The 13,526-nt window shown below is 42.7% G+C and overlaps 1 protein-coding gene across 2 annotated transcripts in view; it reads right to left on the bottom strand.

The window, feature by feature from the left end:
• Window positions 1-13,526, bottom strand: part of fbn1 (fibrillin 1) — a 58,553-nt gene that overhangs the window by 7,354 nt on the left and 37,673 nt on the right. For both annotated transcript variants that reach the window (XM_031848253.1, XM_031848252.1), the window contains 23 exons: window positions 13,306-13,428; window positions 13,006-13,173; window positions 11,918-11,986; window positions 11,666-11,791; window positions 10,523-10,645; window positions 10,277-10,435; window positions 10,119-10,190; window positions 9,903-10,028; window positions 9,606-9,728; window positions 8,366-8,491; window positions 8,148-8,264; window positions 7,935-8,060; window positions 7,722-7,841; window positions 6,921-7,046; window positions 4,456-4,608; window positions 4,167-4,229; window positions 3,952-4,071; window positions 3,683-3,802; window positions 3,468-3,590; window positions 2,814-2,945; window positions 1,887-2,012; window positions 718-924; window positions 117-242 (listed from right to left, as the gene is read on the bottom strand). In XM_031848253.1, the coding sequence (XP_031704113.1) occupies window positions 117-242; window positions 718-924; window positions 1,887-2,012; window positions 2,814-2,945; window positions 3,468-3,590; window positions 3,683-3,802; window positions 3,952-4,071; window positions 4,167-4,229; window positions 4,456-4,608; window positions 6,921-7,046; window positions 7,722-7,841; window positions 7,935-8,060; window positions 8,148-8,264; window positions 8,366-8,491; window positions 9,606-9,728; window positions 9,903-10,028; window positions 10,119-10,190; window positions 10,277-10,435; window positions 10,523-10,645; window positions 11,666-11,791; window positions 11,918-11,986; window positions 13,006-13,173; window positions 13,306-13,428 (2,874 nt within the window). The remainder of the gene's footprint in view (window positions 1-116; window positions 243-717; window positions 925-1,886; window positions 2,013-2,813; window positions 2,946-3,467; window positions 3,591-3,682; window positions 3,803-3,951; window positions 4,072-4,166; window positions 4,230-4,455; window positions 4,609-6,920; window positions 7,047-7,721; window positions 7,842-7,934; window positions 8,061-8,147; window positions 8,265-8,365; window positions 8,492-9,605; window positions 9,729-9,902; window positions 10,029-10,118; window positions 10,191-10,276; window positions 10,436-10,522; window positions 10,646-11,665; window positions 11,792-11,917; window positions 11,987-13,005; window positions 13,174-13,305; window positions 13,429-13,526) is intronic.

The following is a 13,526-nucleotide window of genomic DNA, read 5'->3' as shown; positions in this document are numbered from 1 at the left end:
CAGTCCACCCACGTAGTTTCAGCTCTTTACTAGACAGCAGGATTGAGAACGGGAGGTAGGCATGGTAGGAAGAGAGTCCATAAAGTGTAAGTGCTGGAGGTGAAAGTAAGACTTACCCACACACAGTGTGCTGCTGAAGTCAGTGCTGTAGCCAGGCTTGCAGTTGCAGGTATAGGAGCCCAAAGTGTTGAGACACTGACCATTTTTGCACAAGTTGCCCATCACACGACACTCGTCAATATCTGGACGGAAACAAAAAATGTTAGATCCAGATAAACTGGAACGGAATTACCAGAGTGGGGATAACAGTGTTACAGTGTATATGCTAAGAACTGGATTTGGTTCTATGCATTTAGTTACACATCAGTGTTGTGTCAAGTAGAAAAGTATTGATTTTAACTGACAAATTAAAAAAATCAATGCTTGCAAACAACAACCATCTGTTAATTTAACACTCACTATACGAGTGGTTCTATGTGAACATTGCTGCTGACAAATTCAAAAAGTACAACAATTGATTTCGTACTTTACAGGCAGCAATTTATCCGGATGGTTTCCGATCATTTCAGTGCACATAGACCATGAACTCATAGAGACCTTTAACACTTTGAAATTTGAGGATCATTGTTCAAGGCTAAATCATGGAAAAAATATATTGATATTTGTAATGTAATGTAATGTAATATTTAAGCTAAAGTGTCTTCAGCAGTAAGCTACCTCTGCCATCAGTGGTGAACCCAGGTCCAAGAGGACACATCTTCTTGTACTGAGTGGTCCCGGGCAGGGGACACAGCTCACAGTTGGTGCCCCAGCCTCGGCCTCCATCACAGCAACACTCGGACTTGGTCACCAAGTTCCTGTTACTAGAAGTCATCTGACACAGAGTGGTCAGAACTTCAGTGAAACAGAAGCCTTCGCGGTTATCTGGAGGAGGGGGGAGAGATAGAGTAATGAATATAAGAGCGAGAGCAACAGAAGGACAGTCAAACAAAGAGATGGGCCCGAGGAAAGCAGACCAAACCACCCAGACAGGAGCTGGCCTGAGAGAACCAGACGTAAATAGATAACCCACACTCCTCTATCACTACTGTCTGTGAGGAGTAAGATAGCCATAGAACCACAGAGGTTACAAAATCTCCCTGGTGGTTTTCTCACCGAGTTCAGCACATCACGTCTGTCCAGAAGTATATATTTAGATTAGGGAGGAAGACTTTGAAAGGATTTCCTCTCTCCTATCTTGACAGTAACAGGCCTGTTTCTTAACGGTACAGTGTCGTGGAATGGTTACATTTTTTTTATTTCACCTAGTTAGTCAGGATTCAATAGCATGAAACATTTCTATCCAGATATAAAGGCCATAAAAAACAACAACACGTGGCTATGTTAAACTCTAAAATATTGATAATGTCAGATATTTAAACTGATATATATATAGACCCATATATTAATATGGGGGGTTGAGTGAGAGGGAGAAGTATAGCTTTTTTCATCAAACCCATATCCCTGTCACAGTGACTGCAACTTGTTCAATTAATTTAGCAATTTCAAAAAGTTTCCAAAAGATTATTTACAACATTTTTTTAATATTTTGGTGTCCTGAACTGTCCATCCCAGTATTACAATCCATTCAAACATCCTATTTCAGTCAGAGATGTTTGAAATACAGAAACAAAATGACAATAAATACAAGTGTTTTCTTTTGAGTTTATAACTTTACGGCCCTATTTTCTATAAGCTGTCTAAACACAAGAGGCCCCTTCTGAACAAACTGGGGTAAGTCAAATTAGAGATCCTGTTAAAAACTGACAGTGAACTCAGATCAGTGACGTTAGAGCACAATGAACACAGTACGAGCAAGATATATACATTGATAACAATGTACGTACCGATACATTCAGTCTGCGTGGGGTTAGCGACGAATCCTTGGTCACATCTGCAGCGGAAGCTTCCCACTGTGTTATCACAACGGCCATTCTTACAGATACCTGGTTTGGCTGTACACTCATTCAGATCTAACACAGAGACACACATGAACAGTGTAAAGATACACATTTGTTACACAGGACTCTCTGTTATTTGTTAAACTTAGTTAAATTAAACTAAAGTAGAAGTTCAACCAGGAAGTCCACACATCAGAAACACACAGTATTTCTTATGGCCTTTTTTAAAAATACATTTCACAATCAGGGACATAGCCATTAATAAAAGGCCATCATCTCTCCTACAAACACAAGTTTATTGTACAACCGTAAGCCTTTAGGGTTAAGGGTTTATTCCATACTGTTGTGTGTCATGAATACTTACGTATATAAAGTAATTAATCCTTTTACTCATGATGGTTTCTTCTGGTTTGACTAACACATTATTTACAGAGGGAGGATTTTAATAAGAAGTAAATATTTCCAAAATATCAAGAGTGAACCCTGATATTTTGACTAAAGCTGGACATTGCTAGTATTTTGAACAAATATTCAGAGCTTAACATTTGATTTTTAATGGCACAAATGGAAAGGATTAAGTTTGTCATCCAGAATTTTTTTCTTGTGAGTTTGCAAAGTCACCAATGGCTCAAGTCCACTGCATGAGAGTGACAAGTCCACTAATTACCAGGACAGGAAATGGGGGGGTTAACAACTTTCAAATCCAGAATACACAACTTCTTCACATCTTTGTATACTGTTGCACAGACGTGCATATCAAAACAGATTGAGGCAAAACAGAATTGTATCATTCGAAGTGAAGCCAAGATTGGAGGCCATAAACAAGAATGACGGTTCATTACTTCCTACAGTGGGACACTATGATAATCTTACCCATGCAACCTTCTCCGCCGGGCTGCCGTGTGTAACCAGGGGAACAGATGCACATGTATGTACCAATCAGGTTTTTGCAGGTCATGCCTCTGCTGGCGCAGTCATCTATACCATCCTCACACTCATTCTGGTCTGGAAAACAAACAATGTTCTCAGAGTAAGAGGATGCAAAAGTAAGAATAGACAGATATCTGTGTATGCATGCATGTGCAGCACACCAGTGGTGTAACACAGACACTCATGGAAACTGCAGCACTCAAGAGTTTAATGTAACCACCCAATGAAACACTGAGCTGTGTAGCGCTAACAGGCGTGTAGTGGGAGGGTTGGTGGTCTGTTTGGAGCTCTAATGTAAACAGTGACGCTATAGACACTGACAAGTTCCTCCTGTCTCAGCGCTTCCCTCCAAATACAACCGTTGCTATGGTGCCCGAGCTATCTGAGAGAGCGGAGGTGTAAACAGTGACTCCCTTTTAAGTTCGTCCGAGACAGAGAACTCTTGAGGATCTCGCAGAGATAGTGTGTTACATAACTTTATGGACGGGGCCACCATGTCTCCATGACGTACTTAGTTTATTTTCTATCAACACTTTCCAGTAAATGGACCATGACTAACAAAGCAGGGTGTATGAGTGAGTCATTTCGCTGTAGTACCTTTACACATCCTCTTGTCCTCGCGCAGCACGTAGCCTGTGGGACACTTGCACTCGTACGAGCCCACCACGTTAATGCAGCGGAAGGCACATAGTAAAGGATTCTGGGCACACTCATTGATGTCTGGACAAGAAGCAGAAGGCAACAAGTTACAGTTGCAGAACAGCACTACAAAGACAGGATGGAAGTGAGAGTGCAGACATAACTTCACAGACCTTCACAGGTCATCATTGGCCCAGGCTCAAAGCCGTCATCACATGTACACTCAAAGCCACCAATGACGTTCGTGCATGTGCCGTTGCCGCAGGGATTGCCAACGGCACACTCGTCAGTGTCTGTGTTCAAGAAAGTTACAAAAAGCATGTTAGTGTTACAGAACAAAAGGTAAATAAGTGATAAAGGTAAATAAATCAATGAGAGTATGACAGAGAGAGGAGGAAGATGAGGATAAGAAGACATTGAGAGAAACAGTGAGAAAACTGACCTTCACACTTGACTCTAGTAATGTCCAGATGGTATCCCATGGGACATTCACAGCGGAAAGAGCCATCTATGTTGATGCACTGGCCATTGATGCAAGGGTCATTGAGGCATTCATCAATATCTACAATTGAAAAACATCAACACCAAATGAATTACATGCCACAACTTTAACAGAGGTGTAGGACAGTAAAGGTTCGGTGTTAATGACACACATACCTTTTGGGAGGTCGTCTGTTCCCCGTTGATATCCCTCATTGGGACAGAGAAGAGGATAACCCTCTGGAACCATGAGATGTAATAAGTCATGAATAACATTCAGTAATACACATAATTTCATTGTTGTTCCTTTGACCATAAAATATATCCGATCACCATCCGATTAGACAGGTCCTACTGAAGTGTTACATGTGGACGCAGCTGAGTTACGATCTGGCGCATCCGATGACGAAAGTCGCATTGAACAGAAAAGTGTAACCACGGCGTATGTGATAGGAGGTGTACGTACCCTCTCCCTTGGTGGGGCAGATTTCACAGGGATCTCCCCAGCCTTGACCTGGCATCCCGGTGCAGCAGCACGCTTCCTTAGAAGTGTTCTGAGGCTTTGGAGCCAGGCAGCGGCCATTTTCAAACTTGGTATAGCAGTAGTTCACACGGATATCTGAGGGTTAACACACACATGTGAGAAAAGTAGTGACAAATTAGAGACTGAAGGAGAAGCGAGTCGTGAGTTCAGTGTTATGCTCACCTGTGGGTACTGTAAATTGACCAAAACTACAACTTTTCTTTTCATGTATTTTTCTTTTAAACCACCATTTTACATTTTTTGATGATGTATTTGCAGTGAGGACAGAGGTTGGCTAATTATCCTGAATTATCTGTGTTTGCCAGTCTTTCTCCCTGCTTCTGAGGGCTCTTGTTCCTCCTGGACGAGGCAGGCATTTACTTGTAATGAGAAGCATATGGTCGCGCTCTCCTGCTAGCATTGGCCTTCACTGAACTCAACACAAATAAGCTTTCTGACCACCATAGATCACACACACACACACACACACACACACACACACACACACACACACACCTGGCTCAGAGGCAAGGATCACATACATGAACACCTGGTGCTTTGAGGAGAATGTCAAAGAGAGTCATGTTACTTTCCTCCATCAAACTGATTTGTCAGCCTTTCCGCAAAAGAGATTTATGGTGCCCTGTGCACAGCTGTTGTTCAAGTGTGTGTGAGCGCATGCACAAGTGCATCTGCATGTGGATATGTCATTCGTATCTGGTAGTTTGTACACTGAAATATGGTACAAATGTTTAAATATTGTGGTCTGATTAAAATGTCAAGGCCATGTCATTTTTCGAATCAGAGTTGAATTTAATACGGAAAAAAATAACAAAACAATTAATTACATATATATATTTTTTTAAATAAATCAACAGTTCTGGTTTGGCAGTGATGATGGAAATCTGATGGTGGTGTGGGTGGTGACAGATTTAATGGTCATGATTATGTAAATTAGCATAACCACTACGGCATTTTAATTTAAAACATATTATTAATTGGGGACTTGTGGCCTAGTGGTTAAGACACATACCATATACTGTTATCGCAAGTATGATTCCAGCCAGGGACCGATGTTGCACGTAACCCCCCTGTGTCTCTCCCTATGTGTATAGACTATCAATAAAGACTGAGACTGTAGACTGGAGTCCTTTGCAGTGGCCTTTGCGGTCCTTGGTCATCCCCTGTCTCTCCCCCTTTGCTGTCATTCTCCAGCTGCTCCTATAAAGGCAATAAATGCCTAAAAAATTAAATAAATAAGGACGAAGAAAAAAATAGGACTGTATTTTCTGCGGCTGTTGTTTTGTCACTTAGCATCTAAATAGCTTAACATGTGGTTAAGAACGGGTACAGCTAAAGTGGAACTTGCAGTGGTTTAAAACACAGCTGCGTGCAAAGCTAGTCCTGAGGGTTTTGAGTCTTTATTTGTCAATTGCAAAACAATTACAGGGGAGCAGTTGGAAATGAAACTCTTGCTCCCAGGCTCTCTCCTAAATGCTACTACAAAATGTGTGAAAAGAAAAAGGCGCAAGTAAAGATGAGAATTGAAGACATAAACGAACACAGGTTCAGCTGAACTGCACCTATACACAACAAGCGATGTTGTGTTAATGACTATTGATATTCTCACCGTTCATTGCAACTTTATGAGTCAATGCAATAATTAGCAATGAACTCAATTTAACCAAAAAATCACAAGTCTGTAACTGAGTAACATTCCCCCATCTATGTTTTAATATTAAATATAAATGAGTGCAAACAAAGACCCACAAATGATTTCCATCACTGTTGTCATCATGGTTGTCTTCATGTCAATCATCATTTTAAATAAAAACAAGGGTTTTTCTTAGTGGGACAGGCTTTGTCCTCGATGACTTTTACTGCTCATGTTGCTCACTCTCCACCCTTCTCCTCCCGTTCATCCCCCAACCCTCAGTCGAGCACTCATGACACTGGAGAGAAAAGTGAAATACAAACTGTAAACTGCCTCACTGAACTGATGATGTCATCACTTCAGTGTTTGGAGGGGGAACTCCCTAACAGAGGACTCAGCGCGCCCCCACCCAACCCAAAAACACACGTATGTACATAAACACACACACACACACACACACACACACACACTGGTGAGGAAATGGAAAAGTGATCTGTTCAGAGCCACCCTTGGCCTTGTTGAGGAGGCCGCAGCAGCAGAACCAGCTGGAACACTGTGTGCTATCATGAAAGAGCAGGAAAAGTCGAACACCACTGACTGCTGCTTTGTCTCCACTAGCACTCAGAGACAGACTATACAGATGAACTAGTATTTACACTTTGCACTTTAAACTTGATGCATAAGATAGTTTCATAGCCTTGTCTCTCCTCTTCCTCACAGACACACACACACACACACACACACACACAATTACCTAAACATCTGCGTCCGGAGGCAGAGACCTGGAAGCCTTCGGGGCACAAGCAGGTGAAGCTTCCTTCATTGTTGGAGCAGGTTCCAAATGTACAGATCTCCGGTGCCTGGGAGCACTCGTCAATATCTGACACACAAAAAGAGGAACGGCATCAACCACCTCATCAAATTCACAATTTTAAATCCATTTCTAATTTTCACCATCAGAAGTTTCACCCATGCAGTGCTTCACTGACATCTACGTTTTTTTTTAAAATATTGCCATAGCCGCAAGGATGACTTAATACATGTAATCTCAACAATGGATAGTTGGATAAAGGTGTATTTTAGCCTCCACGTCACATTTTCGCTCATCTCAATGAGCAGCTGCTGCTGTTACTGATGCTGAGAATGCAGTGCTGTTCCTCCCTGCTTCCAGGAACAGAGCACAGAGCAGGAATGTGTTGAAGTCTGCCGAATATCTCTTCATCAGCCCCACTGTATAAACAATCCAAGTGTTCTGGCTTGGGCCCACTCCCACGTGTGAAAGGGAGAAAAGGGGTGTTTTGTAGCAGCGAGGCGATTGAAGAGAAGGAGGCGGCGAAGAAGCCGTTTATTCTTGTACACCTCAGCAGAGCTGTGATTTGTGTATGTCTGTGTGAGTGAGCGTGTTGCATGTAAGCAGGTGCTGTATGAATTGCTTGAGGTGAGATTTACCCCCACACATGCAGATATTTTATTACTTCATAAATTCCTGTTATTTTCCATATTTGGCTTATATATTTATTGACCGTGACGCAGAATGAACTTAAGGCCGCTGTACCTTCACAGGTTTCCTCATGGAGGTAGTAGCCAGGTGGGCAGATACACCTGTAAGAGCCATCCAGATTCAGACAAGTTCCTGCGCCACATGTGCCTGGATTCACTGCACATTCATTAATATCTGAGGAAAAAAGGAATTCATAAGGAATACATTGTAAAAACATACCTTTTACATTCAGATAAATGTTCAAAATGAAAAATGGCGGTTCATTACCTCCACACTGTCTGCCGTCCAAAGTGAGCTCATAGCCATCGTGGCACACACACAGGAAGGTGCCCACGGTGTTCACACACTGGCCATTTCGACACATGCCCCTCTGGGTCGAACACTCATCGACATCTGATCAACGCACAAACACAACACATTAACACCATGAAATCTGTTGCTTTTTCTCTTTTGCAAGCTCATATCCGCAGACGCACATACCTATGCAGTCACCGTTGTGTGAGTTCTGAAAGCCGTGGTAGCAGAGACAGTTGTAGGAGCCCACTGTGTTCTTACAGGTCCCGTTGCCACAGGGTTGCCTCTCACACTCGTCCACGTCTAAAAAACAGAGAGCGTCGTCACACACAGTTTCACCTCAGACAGCACTCACATCCTTGTCAGACACAAGCGAGAAACTGGCAGGAACCAACGCAGCTTACCGACACACATCGACTTGTCCCGCGTTGTTTTGAAGCCATTGGGGCAGATGCAGCGGTAGCTCCCCAGCGAGTCAATGCACTGACCTGGGTTGCATATACCAGGACTCTCAATGCATTCATTACGGTCTGAAAGAGGAGGAAAACAACCAACTTGTTCAATTATAACTGATTTAGTTATTTGACTAATTTACTGTTTGGATTTATTCCACTGGTATATTATGGGGTAATTAGACACCATTAAATGAAGATCCCCTTTCTATATTGTTATCTTTGTCCTTCAGTGTACTGTTCTATTACTTCATTTATCATATACGTCAAAATGTATTTTGTTTTCAAATCAAAATTACACCTTTTTTTCTTCAGTTCTGTCTAGAAAAAAGTAAATGTGTCCTGTAAATGTGAGCATACAGTCTGATAGCATTGCATTGCCAGTCAATAAATCTGCTGTTGTCTGGCAAGGCTCGTGATTGAGACATGTCATTTGAATCCAGCTGGACAATAGACGATATGCTGCTCTCTCCTTTACTCAGACATCAGTGTGAAACCAGCCAAGAACTCATACAGGAGTAACATTTAAGTCAAAATATGTCTATTTTTAAATACTCTATTCCACATAATGCCTTGCAGCAATGCTTATTGTTTCTTAAAATCCCTATACTGTATATAATTCACACTTCAGCTTCTCTCTCACTGGAGTCTGACCGTGTTTTGTTTTTAGGACTTGCATGAAAAGCAGGAAGCAAAACAGGATGTTGATTTAACATTTGCTTATCGGTGAGGACTGACAGTGACATGTTTCAGATATACAACAGCATATGTTCAACAGCTCAACACATGCTCCACATCCTCTCTCCTTTAATAACAAGCCCACGATGTAGAATTCCTATTCAGCCTGTCATTGTGCTGCCTCTGGTGCTTTATCTGTGGCCTACAACTGGCTAGAATGTGCAGGTCAAAGAGTTTCATATGACTGAGTTTGACACAAGAGCTTGAGGAGGCAAGACAGCATCAGGCCACAGGAGGATGCAAGGCATCATCCTCAAGGAAGACAGCAGTGTTTTTGGCTGCTTCCTCTAATCTTTTCTCTAATCCTGCTCTGTGTTTCCACCAATTCTGTATGATCTCCACTGAGGTCCTGAGGCAACCCAGCATCACACCAGTAATGCACTGTATAATCTGAGTGCTGCTGACCCATTTCACCTCTTTAAAGGACAATACCTGATCACCACCGCAGCCTTACCGAGACACTGTCCGGTGGGGGTGAAGCGATATCCAGGTTTACAATCGCAGCGGTAGCTTCCTGGCTGGTTCAGACAGGCTGCATTCTGCTGGCACACCGGTCCATTCTGACACTCGTCAATATCTAACAACAGGGACAGACGAGTTCAAAGGCAGTCATCTACGGGTGACACTTTTATAAAGAGGGTATAAATATAAAAAGACTGACTTAGTTTAAAAACCGAGGAAGAATTGTCAGTATTTTACATTTTGGCATCATTTTTGGTAGGACTTAAATTGAGTGCAGGCTTTACTGTACCTTCGCAAATCAACAGCTTGTCGTTGTAGACGAAGCCAATGGGGCACTCACACCTGAAGCTGCCAACCATGTTGATGCACACTCCATTCTCACACACTCCTGGGATTTCCCTGCACTCATCAATATCTAGCACATAGGAAATAGACGAGGGGAAAACATTAGAACAGAACTAACATTTATTTTCATCATAAAACCCTTTGAATTCTGAAATCTTACCAATGACCCGTCCAGTAGTGATGTCGATGAAATATCCTGGTCTCTCACTGCCGCACAGGATCGCAAACCCGTCTGTGAGGACATAAGACATGAGTTTATAAAAGCTCCTTTTTAGTTACTTATACCTTCTACACGTGTGTGTGTGTATGAGACCTCACCGGTGCTGGGCACAGGACACTGTTCACAGGGTTTATTCCATGCACGGCCAATGTTGTAGGAGCAGCAGCACATCTTTTTGGACATGTTGAAGGTCAGCTCTCCGTCACATGTCCCGTTATCAGAGTAAAAGTTCCTGTAGCAGTAGCTCTTTCTCATATCTGTGTGTGTTCATAAGAGAAATGTTGCTGAATGTTACTATATCTTGCTGATTGATAACTTCATGAGAGGGCGGCGTGCAGACCTACCCATGCAGTTGTTCCCGCCGTTGACCTGCATGTAGTCCACAGGGCAGATACAGGTGTAGTTTCCAATGGTGTTGTAGCACTGGCCTGGGCCGCAGATACCCGGTCGTTCACACTCATTGACATCTGCACACAGAAAGAAGGACAGACGGCAATTAGTCAATGTTTTTATTGTTGTAGTTGAGGTGAAAAAAACGTATTTATTTAAAATGTGGAATTAAAAGCAAGGTGGAATGAGTGCGATAAAGATAACACACGATACAAATTTCTTCTAGAAATCTACCTCTCTGCTAGATATTTCAATCATATACATTGTGTTTAACAACCCCCCCACACACACACAACTACAGCGAGACACATGCTGGGATTTGCTTTTAACATCTTCTACTCATATCAATAATAATTTTCCTAATAGCTTTCCTTGTTTCTATACTTCTCTATCAACATTACTGCTTGTTCCTTACAGCCCAGCTAACAGCTGAACTGTTGATTGGCTAGAGACATAGTGGATGTGCAGTCCTGGACTTTACAGAGCAAGCACACGCTTTTGTTCTCCTGGCCAACAAACACACGCTAATTAAAATGCCGCCAGCCACATGTCATTGTCTAACCCTTAGCCCCCTCCACTCCTCTCTTTGTTCCTGTTTCTCTTTTCTAAACACCCTTCTCATTTATCTTCGCCCCCCCCCCTTCCCATCTTTCATTCCTTCGTCGCTCCCTCCCTCTGTCATCTCTGGCCCGTCTACAGGGTACTCAGTGTACTTCCCCAAGGAGAGGGCTGACCACATCAGAGCCTCGCTCCTCTGGACACAGTTAGGCGCTCAGCTGTCTCATCATCCTAGTTGAGCTTTGCAGGGTTAGCAACAGACGGGGAACTCGAGCAGAGACACGTTGAGCTAGAATGAGCTGCAGTGTCGTCTACGGGACAAAAAGGGGCCAATACTTCTTTGTCTCTTTGCTCTCAATGCTTTCTCCCCTCTTTCCATGTGTCCTCGCTGAACGAAGGCCTTTGCGGATGAACTCAATTTCCATCCCACTGAAACGTCCCAGGGCAAGAGCTAGAGTGGAATAGGTCGCCTGTGTGTTCATGTGTCAGTGGGGCTGCATAAGAATATAAATACGTGTGTGTGAGTGTGTGTTTAATACCTTCACAGACTCTGGTATCTGGGTTGAGGGCGTAGCCTCTCGGACATTCACACTGGAAGCTGCCAAAGGTGTTGATGCACTGTCCTCCCTGGCACAAGCCTGGCAGCTCCTGGCACTCATTGATGTCTGCCAGAGAGAGAGAGGAAACACTCAGTGGGCATTGTGTGTGTGTGTGTGTGTGTGCTATTTGTGTCTCTAAATGTGCACAGGAGCAAACTGACACAAAGACATGGTAGCATGTTGCTGCCTGACCTTCCAAGATGACAGTGATGGGGTTTGGTCTGAAGCCTTCTCCTCCAGGACACAGCGTCTTATACTCGGCTGTAACACAGTACAGTAACAAACACATGAACAAGCAACAACGACACAGCGCAAAAGCCACAATGAAGATTGTTTTAATGCAGGATTTGACGTTAACTATCAGCCAGCTCAGATCTCAGGAGTTATTCACAGTTTTTGTTCTAGTCATAGAAGCAAGTATTTCCTCGAGCTGAAAAGGATGAGTCATTCCCTGCAATGTTTTGAACCATCTGTTGGCAATTTCAAGTAAGTTGCACAAAGCTGTCTCATCTTTACCAGCAACAACATTTACAGCAAACACCATGGAACAAAACAACTAATAAAAGGATATGACAGGCTGTTGATCAAAGCCAGTGACAATGAAATTACTTTGCCAGATAGTGACATTCAAAATCCATTTTTTAGCCACTTCCCCGCCCATTCAGTAATCCAAAGTCTACTCAACTCTTGAGTCTACTCTGTCTTGATGACAAGACAGAGACTGAAACTTTAAGACAACTCAGCTACATAAACTGAAAAAACGACAACTTTGGTCTCAGGGCAGGAAAATACCTGACAACGTAGCAGCGACTTTGTTTCTTGACATTTGTATTGGCTCTCCTTTCTTATTATCCATTCTTATCATCTGCAACTGACTCTATTGTGAAAATAATGGCATAATTGTTCATTTTAATTATATGCCCATGTATCAGGAGTTCTGTGGTTGACTTGGATTGGTGGAAATAACTTCAAAAATGTTGCTGCATCTCTCATGTTAAAAAAAGATGCATGTTGTTGTTGATTCAGGTTCATTCAGTAACGCTGCACTTGTTTGTTTCTAAATAAACAACTCACTTCGATAACTTGAGGAGGTTTTAATTGAAGTAAGTAATAAATCATTAAATTCTAATGTCTCAAGCGATAGAACTTGCTGCTGGGAGGTGAGATATGTCGCTTCCGTACATCTCTGGCAAGAGCTCGCAAACCTTGCTATCGAACTGAAACATAAAAATAAACACACACTATGCTGGCAAAATCTAAATAAGGATGGGTTGACTCACTTGAGTTGACGAAGGGGCATGATTCACAGGGATTTCCCCAGCCCAGGCCCAGGGAGCAGCAGCAGGATGCTTTGGAAACACCAACTCCAATCTCATTGGAGCATTCCAAGCTCTCTGATGCATCTCCTCGAGAACGAACATCTAGGTAGCAGCTTCCAGAGCGAGTGTCTGTAAACACACACACACACACACACAGGTGTTCAGGTATACAGGTGTGTCTTGCCTTTGCCTCAGAATTAGTTAAATGATTAGCTAAGCTCAAAAACCAACAATGTGTAGTGAGAACTTGTTGAGTCTCACCTACACAGCCCACCCGAGTGGGGTTGAGTTCAAAGTCTGCAGGGCAGTTACAGTGATAGCTTCCAGGGATGTTGACACATATTCCATTAATACAGATGGTCGGGTCTGCACACTCATTGATGTCTGAGAGAAAAAGACAAAGCAACAGTCTATGAATGTTCTTTATCTCCACAGAAATATGTTCACAACAGCCAAGAGAGAAGCAGTGACTTCCCCTCTAA

This window comes from Anarrhichthys ocellatus, unplaced genomic scaffold (genome assembly GCF_004355925.1).
Source record: "Anarrhichthys ocellatus isolate YVR2014 unplaced genomic scaffold, GSC_Weel_1.0 scaffold8, whole genome shotgun sequence".
In the NCBI taxonomy this organism is placed as follows: Eukaryota; Metazoa; Chordata; class Actinopteri; order Perciformes; family Anarhichadidae; genus Anarrhichthys; species Anarrhichthys ocellatus.
Note: the sequence above shows the minus strand (reverse complement) of the source record. Positions and strands in the feature narration are given on the sequence as shown.